This window comes from Athene noctua, chromosome 3 (genome assembly GCF_965140245.1).
Source record: "Athene noctua chromosome 3, bAthNoc1.hap1.1, whole genome shotgun sequence".
Lineage (NCBI taxonomy): Eukaryota > Metazoa > Chordata > Aves > Strigiformes > Strigidae > Athene > Athene noctua.
Window position 1 is genome coordinate 83,498,773 of NC_134039.1, and position 13,663 is coordinate 83,512,435.

Below are 13,663 nucleotides of genomic sequence, written 5' to 3' on the forward strand. Positions count from 1 at the left end.
CTGAGAACTGTGTCCAGCTTTCACCGTAACAGGACGATGTTTCTCCCTTTAAATACATGCAATAGTTACCATGTGGACAACAAAATCCACAAGCAGATGTATACCCTAAACCTGACACTCACTACAGCACTTATTAGAAAAGTGCTGGAAATGACGTCTTGATTAAAAATAAACAATTGCACACTATTCTCTGCCTCTATTTCCTAATTTGTTTCTGCATAAGGAAAAAAAAAAAAGGTTCTGTTTTTTTAATATTTGGATGCCAAATTTTACAAATCCACAGCAAATAGTGCCCAGTCCCCCATTTGGGGAGGGATCAGAAGATGGTGAAGGAAGAAGACTGAAGCTCTCCTGCAGGCAACTAAGCAGCAGCAGCAGTGCTGGAGGCCCTGTGTGACACCAGGGTGGTGGGACGGTGACACCCCATCACACTTATCATTAGTCCCACAGTAAGCAAATGACAGGCACAGTAAGTTGTCAAAACCACACTGGCTTAGGGAGGAATTGACAGGCAAGACATTCTAATTTATAAACCAGGTTTCTACTTGTGACAGTTGATGAAACCTAAATTTTTGTAAATGTGTTCTAAGTCACTTTCTCTCTCATCTCCTCGTTTAGGCAATAAAATAATCTAATTATTTTCTGTTTGGTTTTATAAATCTGTTCCAAAGTCCTTATGGGAATCCTGACACTGAGAACACCACCAGAAGCTGTGTATTCATTAGAAAGGATTTTCTCCTTGTGTTTTAAAAAATACGTTGAAGATCTTCCACCCATCCTGGGTTTACTTGACATTCTGCTTTTTGAAAAATTGGCCTCCTTGGTCATAGCTCGAGGCAGCAATATTCCACTAAATCTCAACTATCAGCACCTGCTTGTTGCTGCCGCATTTCAATGTTAGTCCCCATTTGTTCAAGGCAGCCAACAGTCACTGAGCTGCTGTGGTTTTGGCACTGGCCACCAGAAACCTGAGTTAAGGGTCAGGGTCTCTGGAGCAAACAAGGGCTGGAAGGAAAATTAAGGGGGAGACCGCCAAGGGGGAGTGGGAAAAGGGGGCACGGTGGCCTGGCAGCCCCCAGCTCTCCTCTCTCCCTCTGGATAACATCAGAGGATTTAAAGTCCTGGTGCAAAAGGTCACTCTGTAAGCACAAAGAGCTGAATCTTAGAATCACAGGATGGTTTGGGTTGGAAGGGACCTTAAAGATCATCCAGTTCCAACCCCCCTGCCCTGGGCAGGGCCACCTTCCACTAGCCCAGGTTGCCCAAAGCCCCGTCCAACCTGGCCTTGAACCCTTCCAGGGAGGGGGCAGCCACAGCTTCTCTGGGCAACCTGTGCCAGGACCTCACCACCCTCATCATAAAAAATTTCTTCCTTATATCTAGTCTGAATCTACCCTCTTCAGTTTAAAAAGATTACCCCTTTAATAGAGCTACAGGCTCTGTTAAAAAGTCTGTCCCCTCCTTCACCCGGTGCAAATCTTAGAACAGGCTGAAACGGCACCTTTGAGGGAAAGCACACCAGGATCAGCGGCCACAGCTCACCTTTACAGGCTTCTGCTCACATCAGCCAGGTACGAGCTGTTTGCCGGCTGCAAATCTCCCGTTACAGCCTCCTCTGCCATACAGCACACATGGATTAATAGCAGCTTTCTACTTTTTAGGTTACAGCTGATCCAGAAGTCCCCAGAAGAAAGGGAGAGTTTCCTAAGTAGCATGACTGACAAGACTGCGAAGAGGGAGTTTATTCAGAGCATTATCTAATTCATTCCCTGGCGAAGGAAACTCATCTACTTTTGAGACTTAAAACTTCTAAAGAAAACTGCTATGATCTAAAGAGATTGGCCATAAAACTATTTGTATTGAAAACTTAGCCAGCATGCCTTTAGTGAACTTCATTCATTAACATTCTTCCTGGCAAGGTTTCCATATCTCAGCGTTCATTTTATACTTTAATTTGGTTAGTAGGTCTTTGTTTAATCGTCCTATTGAAAGGAGAACAAAGAAGGTTTAGGTGATACAGTGAAGTAATACACTATATTTTATCTCTGGAAAGCCCAGACAAAGTCAGCAGGCTCTGATACCCTCCGATTCAGGGTTTTTTATTCCCTTTCTCTTCCAGGACATTTGGAATCACAAATCAGTTGCAGAGCATAAAGATCCTCACTGTACTTAGCTGCGGACACCTTCAGAAGAGAAACACCTTGTCAAGCAGAGAAATGATGCTTTGAGCACGACATACAGCCCTGAAGGAAGATTATCTCAGGAAAAGTGCATCCCCATTACTCTGGGGATGGATGCTCTGCATTTATATCTCTGCCCTCCAATAAAAATCCGTAGTCAAGATGGTTTCTTCTACTTCTGAGCTTTGTGTTTACTGTCTTGATATGAACATCATAGATTTTTCTGGGCACAAAACTCATTAACAAGTTGCAATTTTGCCTAATGACTAACACACTTTGCAGCAAACACTGCTGTCTACTCCAGCGACCTGCAGGCACAGGCTGCCCTACAGGAGGATTTGCAGGATAAAAAGGATAAAGAAACCCGCCTCGTTTCACAATAAACGGAGCTGCTCCCCAGCCCCAACATCGGCCGCAGAGTGGGCAGCTCCTGGGCTGGTGTAAACTGACACAGCTCCAACTGACTCCCAACTGACTCCAGATAATAATCTGGCCCCAGAGTAAAGGCAGGATTCAACAAGCTTTTCTCACGGAATAGTTTTTACGCTCTTTTCTCGAATATTTGCTACCAGTACTTGCTGTACTGCTTAAAACCACTGCGTATAGTATATGAGTAAAGGGGGAAAACTGTCTTCTCACACTGCTGGCAGATGGTGAGTCCTCTCCTCACTGAAAACTCTTTAATTCTTTACTTTCTAAACTTTTAACAAGTTCTACTCCAACTACCTGTGGAAACAGATGTTTTCCAGAGGCAGTGCTCACAACGGCCTTTCCTCTTGGATGAAGCTGCCCTCCAAGGCAGGAAAACCATACAGAGAGTGATGCTCTCCCATGACATCCAACGAGCAAACCAACCTGCAACCCACCCGCCGTGCCCTCTTCCCACAGACAGCAGTGCCCAAAACCCAAATCATAAAAGGATTCAGAGGAACACAAATGCCCAACCATAAAACCAAGCGGCGAATTGAGGGAGCAGCCCTAACTCTGGCAGAGTTCATGGAGAAGAAACACAACCCGTGAAGTTACGGCAGCAAAGACAACCATCTGGGGAGACAGCTGGGCTTGCTCGCTGTGGGGTGGTACGAGGGGCTGTAAGGAAGGTCCATGCCACATGGCTGCTCTGGGATAACTATTTTTGGAAGCTGATTATTCTCTTATACCACCGATTCCTGACACACACCAGTGTTAAGTGAAAGGGGAGGCAAGCTCTGCACGGCTACGGACCAAGGCTGGCTTCAAACCGATGACCCGGAGGTGAAGGGCCCCTTCTCCCGTTACTAATCCCGTCAGCCACACAAGCCTCCTGAAAATGATGCTTTGGTTTTATTGCCACAGGGGTCATTTATAAAATCATAAAACCCAGGGTAGGAAACCAACCCGGTGGCAGCAATGCGCAAGCACGCATAGATATAGCTGCACAGCCATCAAACAGCAAAGTTTGGCCCTGTCATGACACCTTCAACAATTTTGTTGATTAAATGTGAGAAGTTCTGGTTAATGGAGGGGAGGAGGAAATGGATAAAACAACTTACCAAAAGTTAGTTCTTTATTATTGCAACCAGAAATGACCAAAGACTGTGTATTACGTATGTCTGCACATTACACGTGGGAAAAAAACACAATAATCAGGTTTGCAACATCCAATAATTCAAAATAAAATAAAAGAATCAAACTCAAGAACTTTCTTGTATTAGCAGGGACAGAATATAAATGAGGTGGCATTGAACAAAGAAGGTAACAGTGCACTTTTAATAAACCAATTTCATCCATATCTCCACTGATTTGCAATTTAACAGTTCTATCAGCAAAGCCTCATTTCCCTAACTAGACTGGTACTTTTAAAAACATGACTAATTCATTCTCATTAATATCAATTTGGATGCATTTAAAAAATAACTCTTCGTATCTGCACAACAGGTTAAAAGGCCATAGTCTCAAACATCAAATGTTTCTCTCTGTATGGTTTAAAGTAGAAATATCCCCAAATTAACCAGTGAAGTCTGAAATCGCTTTGGAAACAGAAGGTATAAATTTTTTTCCAGATGGAGTCTTATATTTTATTTAGCTCCGAGACCCACTGCACTACAATATCTAATACTGACTTTTTCTTCTAGGCAATTTCTCCCCTCATTCCCAGCGGGGAGTAAAACTCATATTCACTTTATTGGTCTTTCCAAGAGGATACACAAAGCAGAGCAATGCATCTTCTGGCCTCGACGCCATTCTGCGTCTCCTTCACCTAAACATGAGCCCGATTGTTCTGACAAACTCACCACCACTTGTTAAAAAAAAAAAAAAGGGAAAAAAGAAAACAAAAGTCAGTTCCAGCTACAGATTAACACGCTGTCGCTGCCATTAAGAGCGCAGAGCCCCCTGGCCTAAGCTCTCAATTCAGAAGGCATTTAAGCACATGTATAACCAAGTGTGGGAACAGGCTCCTTGAAGGCAATAGGATTACTCACTCCTTAAGAAGTTACCACATGTTTAAGTATCTGAACCGAGGCCTAATTATGGTGCTGGCCGACTCCGCGTGCACGCACCACTGGGGCAGATCTCGCCAATCCCTTAAAGCCATAAGGACAGGCGTACGTCTCAAGGGCTTTTAATAGCTGCTAGGTTTGTATTCTCCGGCAAACAAAAACAAAAATCCTCAAGCCCTAAAAAATTAATTAAAAAAAAAAAAAGTTACTTTATAAATATCAGGTATTTACACGTGTGAAAATCTTTTAATGGGAAGTGTTTTTACACACCAATGAAATGTACAAGCAATGAAAAGGTACACTGACAAAGACTAAAAACCAAAAAAACAAAGTATAAAATATATTACAGGTCCACCAAAATAAATTCACACGGAAGAAAAGAATTGACACAATAGAAACTTTTTTGTTTTAAAAATAGAAGATATATCACAAAAGCTTGAATGTGTTTTATTTCATGTTAGTACTAAAAATCAAGGAAAAAAGCTTCATATATTCTCATCACAAAAATATTTACCAGCCACTTTTTATTTCCACAATATGATTATCTGGCTCAGCAGGAGTAGAGGCTGAACTGTATCCCGACTACAGAAATCATTCCAGAAGGTCTCCTCAGTTTACAACTTACTGCAATTTACATTTTCTCCTCCTCTCAGCACCTTACTGCAAAGGTCCAAGAGGGAATAAAAACAAATTGAGAAAGAATAGGACAGATATCTGTATTTACAACATTCATCTTTGTTGCTGCCGAGCCACAGGAGCGGGAGCGGTACCATGAACTACCGAAGTCTTCATAGTGCGCTGTGCAAATTTCCCTCGGTAGGTGAAAGACAGCATCAGGATGTACCAAAATCCAACCCCCTGGGCTCGGACGGTCTGCGAAACGCAACAGTCCCTGACAGAGAGCATCTCCTCGCCCCCGATTCCCTCCAGTCGTAACCCTAACAGCCGGTGAGGAGGGTGAGACACGAGCAGGCTGGATCCCCCCTGCAACCGAGTCAGGGCAGAAGGTGCCACGGCGACAGCACGACTTCAGTCCGCTGAAGAAGTCTTTAGTGTGCCCTGTGCTTCCTCTTCTTGTGTTTTTTATCCTTCTTTTTGTTGGCACACTTGGAGCAGAACCATTGTATCTCTTCTGGGGGTGCGGTCGTAATCCCAACGCAAGGCCTGTGAAGGACGGGAAAATATCATATCATCTCAGTGGAGTAACGTTACTTTTGTTTCTTATCCCAAAAAAAGGAAACTTTTCACTGGGTGACAGGATCTGGCCTTCAAATTAATACAGCAATTATATTATCATTATCTTAATGAATATAGTGATCAAACAGAAACCTAAAAACCACTTGCTTTGAAACAAAAAAAAAATAAATCTAAAGGACACTCAGATAAGAAATGTTATTTTAACAGAAAATATGAACTCTCTTTCAGGTATAATAGGCTAGATTTAAAATAATTTCGAATGCTTCTTCAACACATCTGCAAAAAAACCTTACAATTTTATGTAGCTGTTTAAGAAAAAGCCTAAAAAGTGATTAATTCCCTCCAAACCTTTTATAAGAGCTGACGTTTATATTACTGTTCGTACAATGCTTCATAATTTGAAATGTCTATCTGTATACGCTGTGCTCATAATCCTGTAGTTCTCACAAAATTACCGGTGTCAGCAATATTTCCCAGCAGTTTCAAAAACAACTGTTATCACCAATGCCCATTAATTAAAAAGTAACTCTCCTTCATAGCTTAAAATCTGCTTTTTCAAATTCCAGAGAAACAGAGAAAAAATATCTTCTAGATTATTAAATCGGACATAGCAAAGCCATTCAAATATTCCCAGCATCATGAACCACCGGAAAAAAAAAAAAAAAAAAAAGAAAAAAGGTTTTAATAACATAGCCACAATCTGCCAGGGAACAGAAGAACAGGATGGATGAGAGCAACTTACCAGTGATACCAATCATCGCAGTCATCACAACCTATCATTGGACTGCCATCATCTGGCTTGTTACAGCCAGGACAGATCCAGATCTGGTTACCCCACTCATCTCGGATCTGGTGCAAAGAAAAGGAAAGTTAGCTGGTTTTCAGGGCTAAGCAGGCAGAAAAAATGACATTTAAAAAAAAAAAAAAAAAAAAAAAGTAGTTTATTGCTTATTCAACAAAACCGTTCAGCGGTCACTTGTTATTTATGAATTCTCCGACCATAAGTGCATTGTGTTATGTTTAATTGATTTTTGTATACTGTACATGACAACAAAAGCATGCATTTTTCTGTATTGTCCTGTAAACCAGTAAAGCCAGTTATACCACCCGACCCAAGCGCAAGCATTCACATATAGCAGCCAGGGCTTAAGGACACAATTCCTCCTCTGTCTATACTATCGGGACTTTTTAAATTCTACCCTGTTAATGGCAGGAATGAGCAACGGCAGCCCCCTGCGTAAGATAACAGTCCTGTATGCATGTAAAATATACAGTGCCATGTCTATATATTGCCGTATTACTTATTAGCCAAAGTCTTCAACTTCAACCAGCTGATAAGATCAGGATATAAAAAAAGTTGTTACTGAGTAACTTTCCATTCCCCTTATGACATTTATGTCACAGTACAATTTACTAAAGGGTAAACGAAACAAGAAAGGCAGATCATTTACAGTATTCGGCAGCTGCTCACTGGATTTATCATATTCAGAGCTTTATGATTTTCTTTTATGTTGATATCCTGCTAGACCCATTATTTGTATTTTTATATTTCATAGTGGTTTCTTTTACAGCTCTTGGGTAAAAACATACATGCAAAACGTCATGAAATCCACCCAAAGAAGTGCATTTAACAATACAAAGTACAAAATGTCTGGGGTATTACCCTGATTTCATCACTTCTTTACGAAGATTTGCATATTATCGCTGAATCTCAAAAATATAAACTGTTTCGTTCTTGGCTTTTGTGCATTTACACATAGCTAAGGTGATAACATTTTGCTATTTATACAGCTTAAAAAATGGTATTAAAAAATAGTAGATGGAGAGCCCAAAATACTTTTAGAAAAAGCCACTACACGGTGGTCTGTACATCTTACACCATTTCCTGACAAATCAATAGGAATATACCAGAGCTGCAACCAGCACATCTTGACTGACTCTTCTTAAAGCCCTGAATTTTTTTGTCATTTAAAACTAGAAAATACAAAGCCCGGGAATATTAAGCAGGGAGTAATTCCCTTCCCAACAGCGATATGGAGTAGACGACATCATAAAATGAACTTAATTTTAAAGCTGATTGATTGCAATAAACATTCCTATCTATGCATCTAATCTCACATCTGCAAAGTCATTTTAAGTTGGTAGAGAAGCATCTGTTCTGCAGGTAAACTGTCTGCACCCGGCATGAAAAGGTCCATAGTCATTTGGAAGGGTTCAAGGCCACGTTGGATGGGGCTTTGGGCAACCTGGGCTCGTGGAAGGTGTCCCTGCCCATGGCAGGGGGGTTGGAACTGGGTGATCGTTAAGGTCCCCTCCAACCCAAACCACTCTATGATTTCTTCTGGGGAAGGAGGAGACGCTGTGCCACGGCACTGCGGAGAAGCAATGCTGTGGGCTGCTGGGCTGACACCTACAGCCCTTTACAACCTGCCTGAGCAATCCAGCTGCACCAGCACCGTCCTCCAGCATGGCACCAGCACTTGGTGGATCAGGGCACTGGAGGTGCCAGGTGTAGGCAGCACTGCCTGACGTTAAATGGCTTGTTAGGCGTTGGAATGGGCTGCCCAGGGAGGTGGTGGAGTCCCCATCCCTGGAGGGGTTTAACAGTCGGGTCGGCATAGCGCTGAGGGATCTGGTGTAGTTGGGAACTGTCAGTGTTAGGTCAATGGTTGGACTGGATGATCTTCAAGGTCTTCTCCAACCTAGGCGATTCTGTAATTCTGTAATGTTGCCCCATTACAAGAGATACCCTAACTTTCCCAAACTTAGTTTCTCAGGGGGGATGTTTTTGTCTGCAGAATACCTGTCTCAGGCTCTCAGAGGCTGGAGAAGGGCAGGGTGGTCTATAATCACTGAAACTTCTGCCTGTTTGTTAAACAAGATCTGCTGAATGAGGATGTTAAAAATATTGCATAACTTCTCATTCCTTAATGAGCCAAGGGTCGTGGAAGGAGGGACAGTATGTGATTGCTGAGTACTATTTTAGTACAAACCGCTGAGAGTTAATGATCAGAGAACACTTACTGAGATGCTATCCTGCAGGGAGATCCCACATCGTATGTTTTCCATGTAAACTATAAAATCATCCCCCTGTCCTCCCCTGCAGAAGGGAGTTGCACACCCCTGTCACAATGGCTCCAATCTTATCTCTAGAAGAGCTTTCCTGTGCGACCCAGGGAAAGCCATTTCGTCATTCTGTGTCCTGGATTCCCTTCATACAACAGGCTAATAGTTATTAATTATTCCCTTCTTCCCCAGCCTCTCTCTCAGCTTTTTGACTTACAAATGTCTCGCATCAGGAGTCTCTCTGCATGTTTGATCCTAATGCTGCAAAGCCCTGGTTACAACTATAATGTTGTAAAAGAAAGACAGAACCTGGAGTCTACATGTCCTCTGATGTACCTCCGTAAGGTGCTAACAGTATTACAACTAGAAGTACCTAGGCAACCTTAACATAATCTCTAAATTATTTGATTTTAACGCTTACTGAAGAAAATGGGATGTAGTAGAGCATTTTGGAAATGTTTCTCTCTTAGAGTGAATTTCCAAGCTTCTGGGAGCTACTGTAATACGTGACACGGCATTTACGCCCGTGACACAGAAGGTGAGGATGCGTATCCTGAACTCTAAAGATATGCACAGCCTATGTGAGGTCGTCTAGTGCTGTAACTAACTCGGGACTGAAATGTAGCAGCTGTTTAAATAGAGACCAGTAACATGATACAACAGTTTAAGTCCAGCGGGGAAGAGCACCTTTTCCATTAGAAACGGCAGGGTAGATTTACACTAGGAATCATTCTAGAACCAGGAATTAAAAAGAGAAAAATCATGTATATGTTGCAATTAAAGCACAGGAAACTCTGTAATAAAGGCAAGTTTTAGCTGTTTTAAATGTTGAGAGTTTTAAACTGCTACCCACTAGAGATAAGCAAGGTGTCACCACCAAGCTGGAACTTAGCCAGGACAGGGAGGATAACACCACTGCTACTGCTGTTAATGGCATCTGCTGCTCTGCAATGAGCAGAAAGGGTCAGGACTTCCATTTTACATTGCATCTAAAGCAAAAATTTTCAGTGGTGCAGCAATCCTAGTCCTGCCCAGAGATATATCCATGATCTTTCAGAGACTGTAGTTGCTACACCATGTTAGATGGGAGACTTTTGTAAAAGAATGAATAAGTCTTAATGCTACCAGACAGAAGCCAAGTTCAGAGCATATGTCAAACGGACTAATGAACTGTAGACTAATGAACTACCTACAGACTTTCTGAGATGCACAAACATTTGCAATTTCTGTGTGTTGAGGAACCCAGAAAAGAGGACTCTCCACATTTCAAATGAGGGCTATGTCAAATTCTTGATGTTGCATGAGGGTTTTGTACTTTACCTGACTGACAGCAAAATCTATGGCGAGTTTGACATTTGAGGTTTCAATTCAGAACTTATGAAAGCATCTATAAAAATATCTCCACCTCCTAAAATAAAATGCTCTAGCTAAGGTAGCAGAAAATACCGAATGGGATATAAATGGACTTGTGAGAAGAAACTTAAAAAACTGAAATTGGAACAAAGAAAAAATTCAGTCCAAGTAGTAGTGTTTTGATTAAGTTATTAACCTGTCAAAACACACGCATGGAAGCAGGGCTGGATAAAGAGTAGCTTAATAGAGAGCAACATCACAAGTCCAGGTACCATCAGTTTGAGATGATGAGTCACCCAGGAGCTCAACAATTCAAGAAATGAAGGTCACTGGCACCGGGACAAAGCACGGCAGTGTGTGTTACTCACCACATAAGTACTGACGGTCTCGGTCACCACGCTCCTAACCGGAGCTTTGGAGCCTCCTGCTGCCGAGACAGCTGGAGAGGGTGGTGGGATCAGGACTGGTGAGACAGTAGCCTGTGGAGGAGGAGGAGCTGGAGCTGGAGGAGGGGTGACGTGAACAGGAGCTGGGACCGGTGACGGCACGGGCGGAGGTGTTTTGGGCCGGCTCACGGGAGTAGAAGGTTTGGCCTCTGGAGCTGGTACCACTTTGCTGATGACTCTGAAGGACCAAAAAGGAGAACTGGTTGGAGTTGATGAGAAAGAAAGAAGTGATCGATCACCTACTAGATATAAAGAAAACACAGAGCAGCTAATTCACATCACCTTTGAGTCAGCAGAGGCTGTCTGAACCCAGCACAAGGAGTGTTTCATTGCTACACCCATCCTTTGGACACGATAAAGCACAGAGCCATTACAAAGAGAACGCCAGGACAGCCTGAACCACTTTATAGCTTTCTGCCATATAAATATTCTCTGTGGCTTTACTAAACCTTGTTTCGTTAAGTTTTATTACATTAGCTCAATTTGTGGGAAATATTAGAAAGGAAAGTTAATCAGCTGTGAACAGCACTGATTTTAATCTTCAAACTGAGAGACGATACCATCCTCTTAAGATCCTGCATTAGGGGGTTCTCCAAATATTTGCTAGTTTGCTATTTCTTTCCCCAAATGTTTATGAAATCAGCAGTGGATCTAGTCAGGACAAATAAATGACGCACACTATATACTCAGCAGTTAAAATATTGCTACTTAGTCGAGTAGCTGAAGTAGACAGGATGTAGCTCTAGTAAATACACAGTATAGAATAATCTTGCTCAGGAAGGGGGATACGTAGAGGACCCCACGTTTATTAATGAATGTTGATACACAGTGCTATTGATGTGCATGCAATTTAATGGACAAGGCAGAAAAAGCCCTTACTATAAGGCTCTAGATTAGAAACATAAAGAGAAGCAAAAGGATGTTTTAGAAAACAACAAAAAAAACCCCAAACCTCAAACAAAACACAGAATAGGTCTATTTGTTTTACCACATTTTGGTAAATCATTTAATTAACTTATTTATATCTGAATGGTAACTGTGGGAGTGCAATTGATTCGTGACTGTAGGAAGAAGAAGATTTAAAAGAAAGGTTAGACATTCCAGAGAGGAGATCTTAAGAAAGCAAAAACCAAAGACATCAGTAGGAAATCCATGACGGAAATCAAATTCCAACAACTCCTGAGAATCAGGAAAGTCCAGCTCCACCATCAATGAGAATTTTACATTCAACTTTAGAATTTACTGCAGCTCTCTTACAATATTCAAAAGGCAGTATCACTACGATTGGAGACACTGTCTGCATTTCAAGACAATAATCCAAGCCATCATTTCAGAAAGATTTGGAATCACACCGTATTTAATGTTTGGCTGAGATAGTAGTGGTTTTTTTTCCCAAGATATGTCACTTGCACTACTAAGTCAGAACTATGGCAAGTTATAGTAAAAAACAGACTTGGTAAATGGAAACAGAGCAGTGGGTTTGGTATTCCTGCCTTCCCTGCCAACTGTAGCATCACACCTACCTTCTGAGACCTACTATGAGTGACTAGGGGAAGAAAAACAAAACCAAGGAAGGTTAGAAACTTAGAGTGGAGCAGAATCTAAAGGTGTTAGATGATTTTCTATCAGCAACACTGAGGATGTTCCAATCACCTGATGTCCTAGTGATTGCTTCAGGTACCTAATCTGGAAGCTCGGGCTCTGTATGTGTCAGTAAGGTGCTAGACTGTGAGTCAAAAGTACAGACAACATTTATGTCTGTGACTTGCAGTAGGAAGTCATATTATTAGGTCATCCTGGGAGCAACCTACACATCAAATCCAGTCTCTTTCTCCTGTTAGCGGGGGTACATCTGAAACCCCACTGTTATCTCCCACTTCTCTTTGGCTCTTGAATGACCATGGTGCGTTTCTGGTTCAATGAAAGTCTTTAGTGTGTGGCTCCCTGGGCCTCCTGCCAGACTGGCCACCCCAACCCAGATGCTTATTCTGTGCCTTCCTCCTTCCACTGCTTCCACAGAGAGCCCTGGCTCTCAGCGCTGAACACCCTGGTTGGTGGCAAAACTCCCACGGTTTGCAAAGGTCACCCTTAGGACTTGAGAGCCAACTCTCAATAAAAAAAATCTTAGCAGTTAGAAAATCGAGGAGAGGGACAAGACAGCAAAACATTTGGCACAGCAAAAGTCATTTGGACAGTTTCAAACATCATTACCCCCTGTTTCTCTGCCTCTCTCTTCTACCTCCTGCAAGTAAACAAAGTCCTGCTATGAGTTCTTCAGGGAGTCAACCCTCCCCGAGTCTAGACTAGGAAATGTATTAGCTAACTCAACTTTGCACACAGTGTAAACAGTTTTAAAGAAGTATTAGCTAATACAGTTTGAATGAGTGACCATGCCCAGCTAACATATGAAATTAAATTACGCAGTTTCTTGTCTAGATAAAGCCAAGTTCTCCTCCTGAGGAGGGTCTTTGAAGCGACTTTGCTAATAACTGCATAACATCACATATGAAATCTTCCAAAACTACAAATATTCATTAGCGGGCGACACACACTCATCGATTGGCTTGTTTGCTTCAAGTGTGCAATTAGGACATGTTCAGTATATAGGGCAGCTTGTTTATCTTGATTTTGGAGCTCAGTTATCAAAACAGGAGATCGGCATTTCGGAGCACGCTTGGGCCTACCACTCCCTTGGGCTAATAAAGTTCAGAGACTTTAGACTCCAGAGTAGAGAAATGAATGGCTTCATGCTGCACCATCAGAGGCGATGGAGTAATCTCAGCGAGGGTGGTTTAGCCTGTCCTCCTTCCCAAAGAAGGGGCTGCATACATGGCAATATGGAGGTGGGGAGAAATCAAAGGGAAATAGCAGTCCCACGACTAATAATTAATGTTACTTCAGACTCAGAGAGAAACCTGATATCAAAACACTATGTAAATGA

The 13,663-nt window shown here is 42.2% G+C and overlaps 1 protein-coding gene across 2 annotated transcripts in view; it reads right to left on the reverse strand.

The window, feature by feature from the left end:
• Positions 1 to 3,714: 3,714 nt before the first annotated feature.
• TAF3 (TATA-box binding protein associated factor 3) overlaps positions 3,715 to 13,663 on the reverse strand; it is a 125,423-nt gene continuing 115,474 nt past the window's right edge. For both annotated transcript variants that reach the window (XM_074903515.1, XM_074903516.1), the window contains 3 exons: positions 10,645 to 10,900; positions 6,600 to 6,706; positions 3,715 to 5,824 (listed from right to left, as the gene is read on the reverse strand). In XM_074903515.1, coding sequence (XP_074759616.1) covers positions 5,710 to 5,824; positions 6,600 to 6,706; positions 10,645 to 10,900 — 478 coding nt within the window. In that variant the 3' untranslated portion in view covers positions 3,715 to 5,709. The remainder of the gene's footprint in view (positions 5,825 to 6,599; positions 6,707 to 10,644; positions 10,901 to 13,663) is intronic.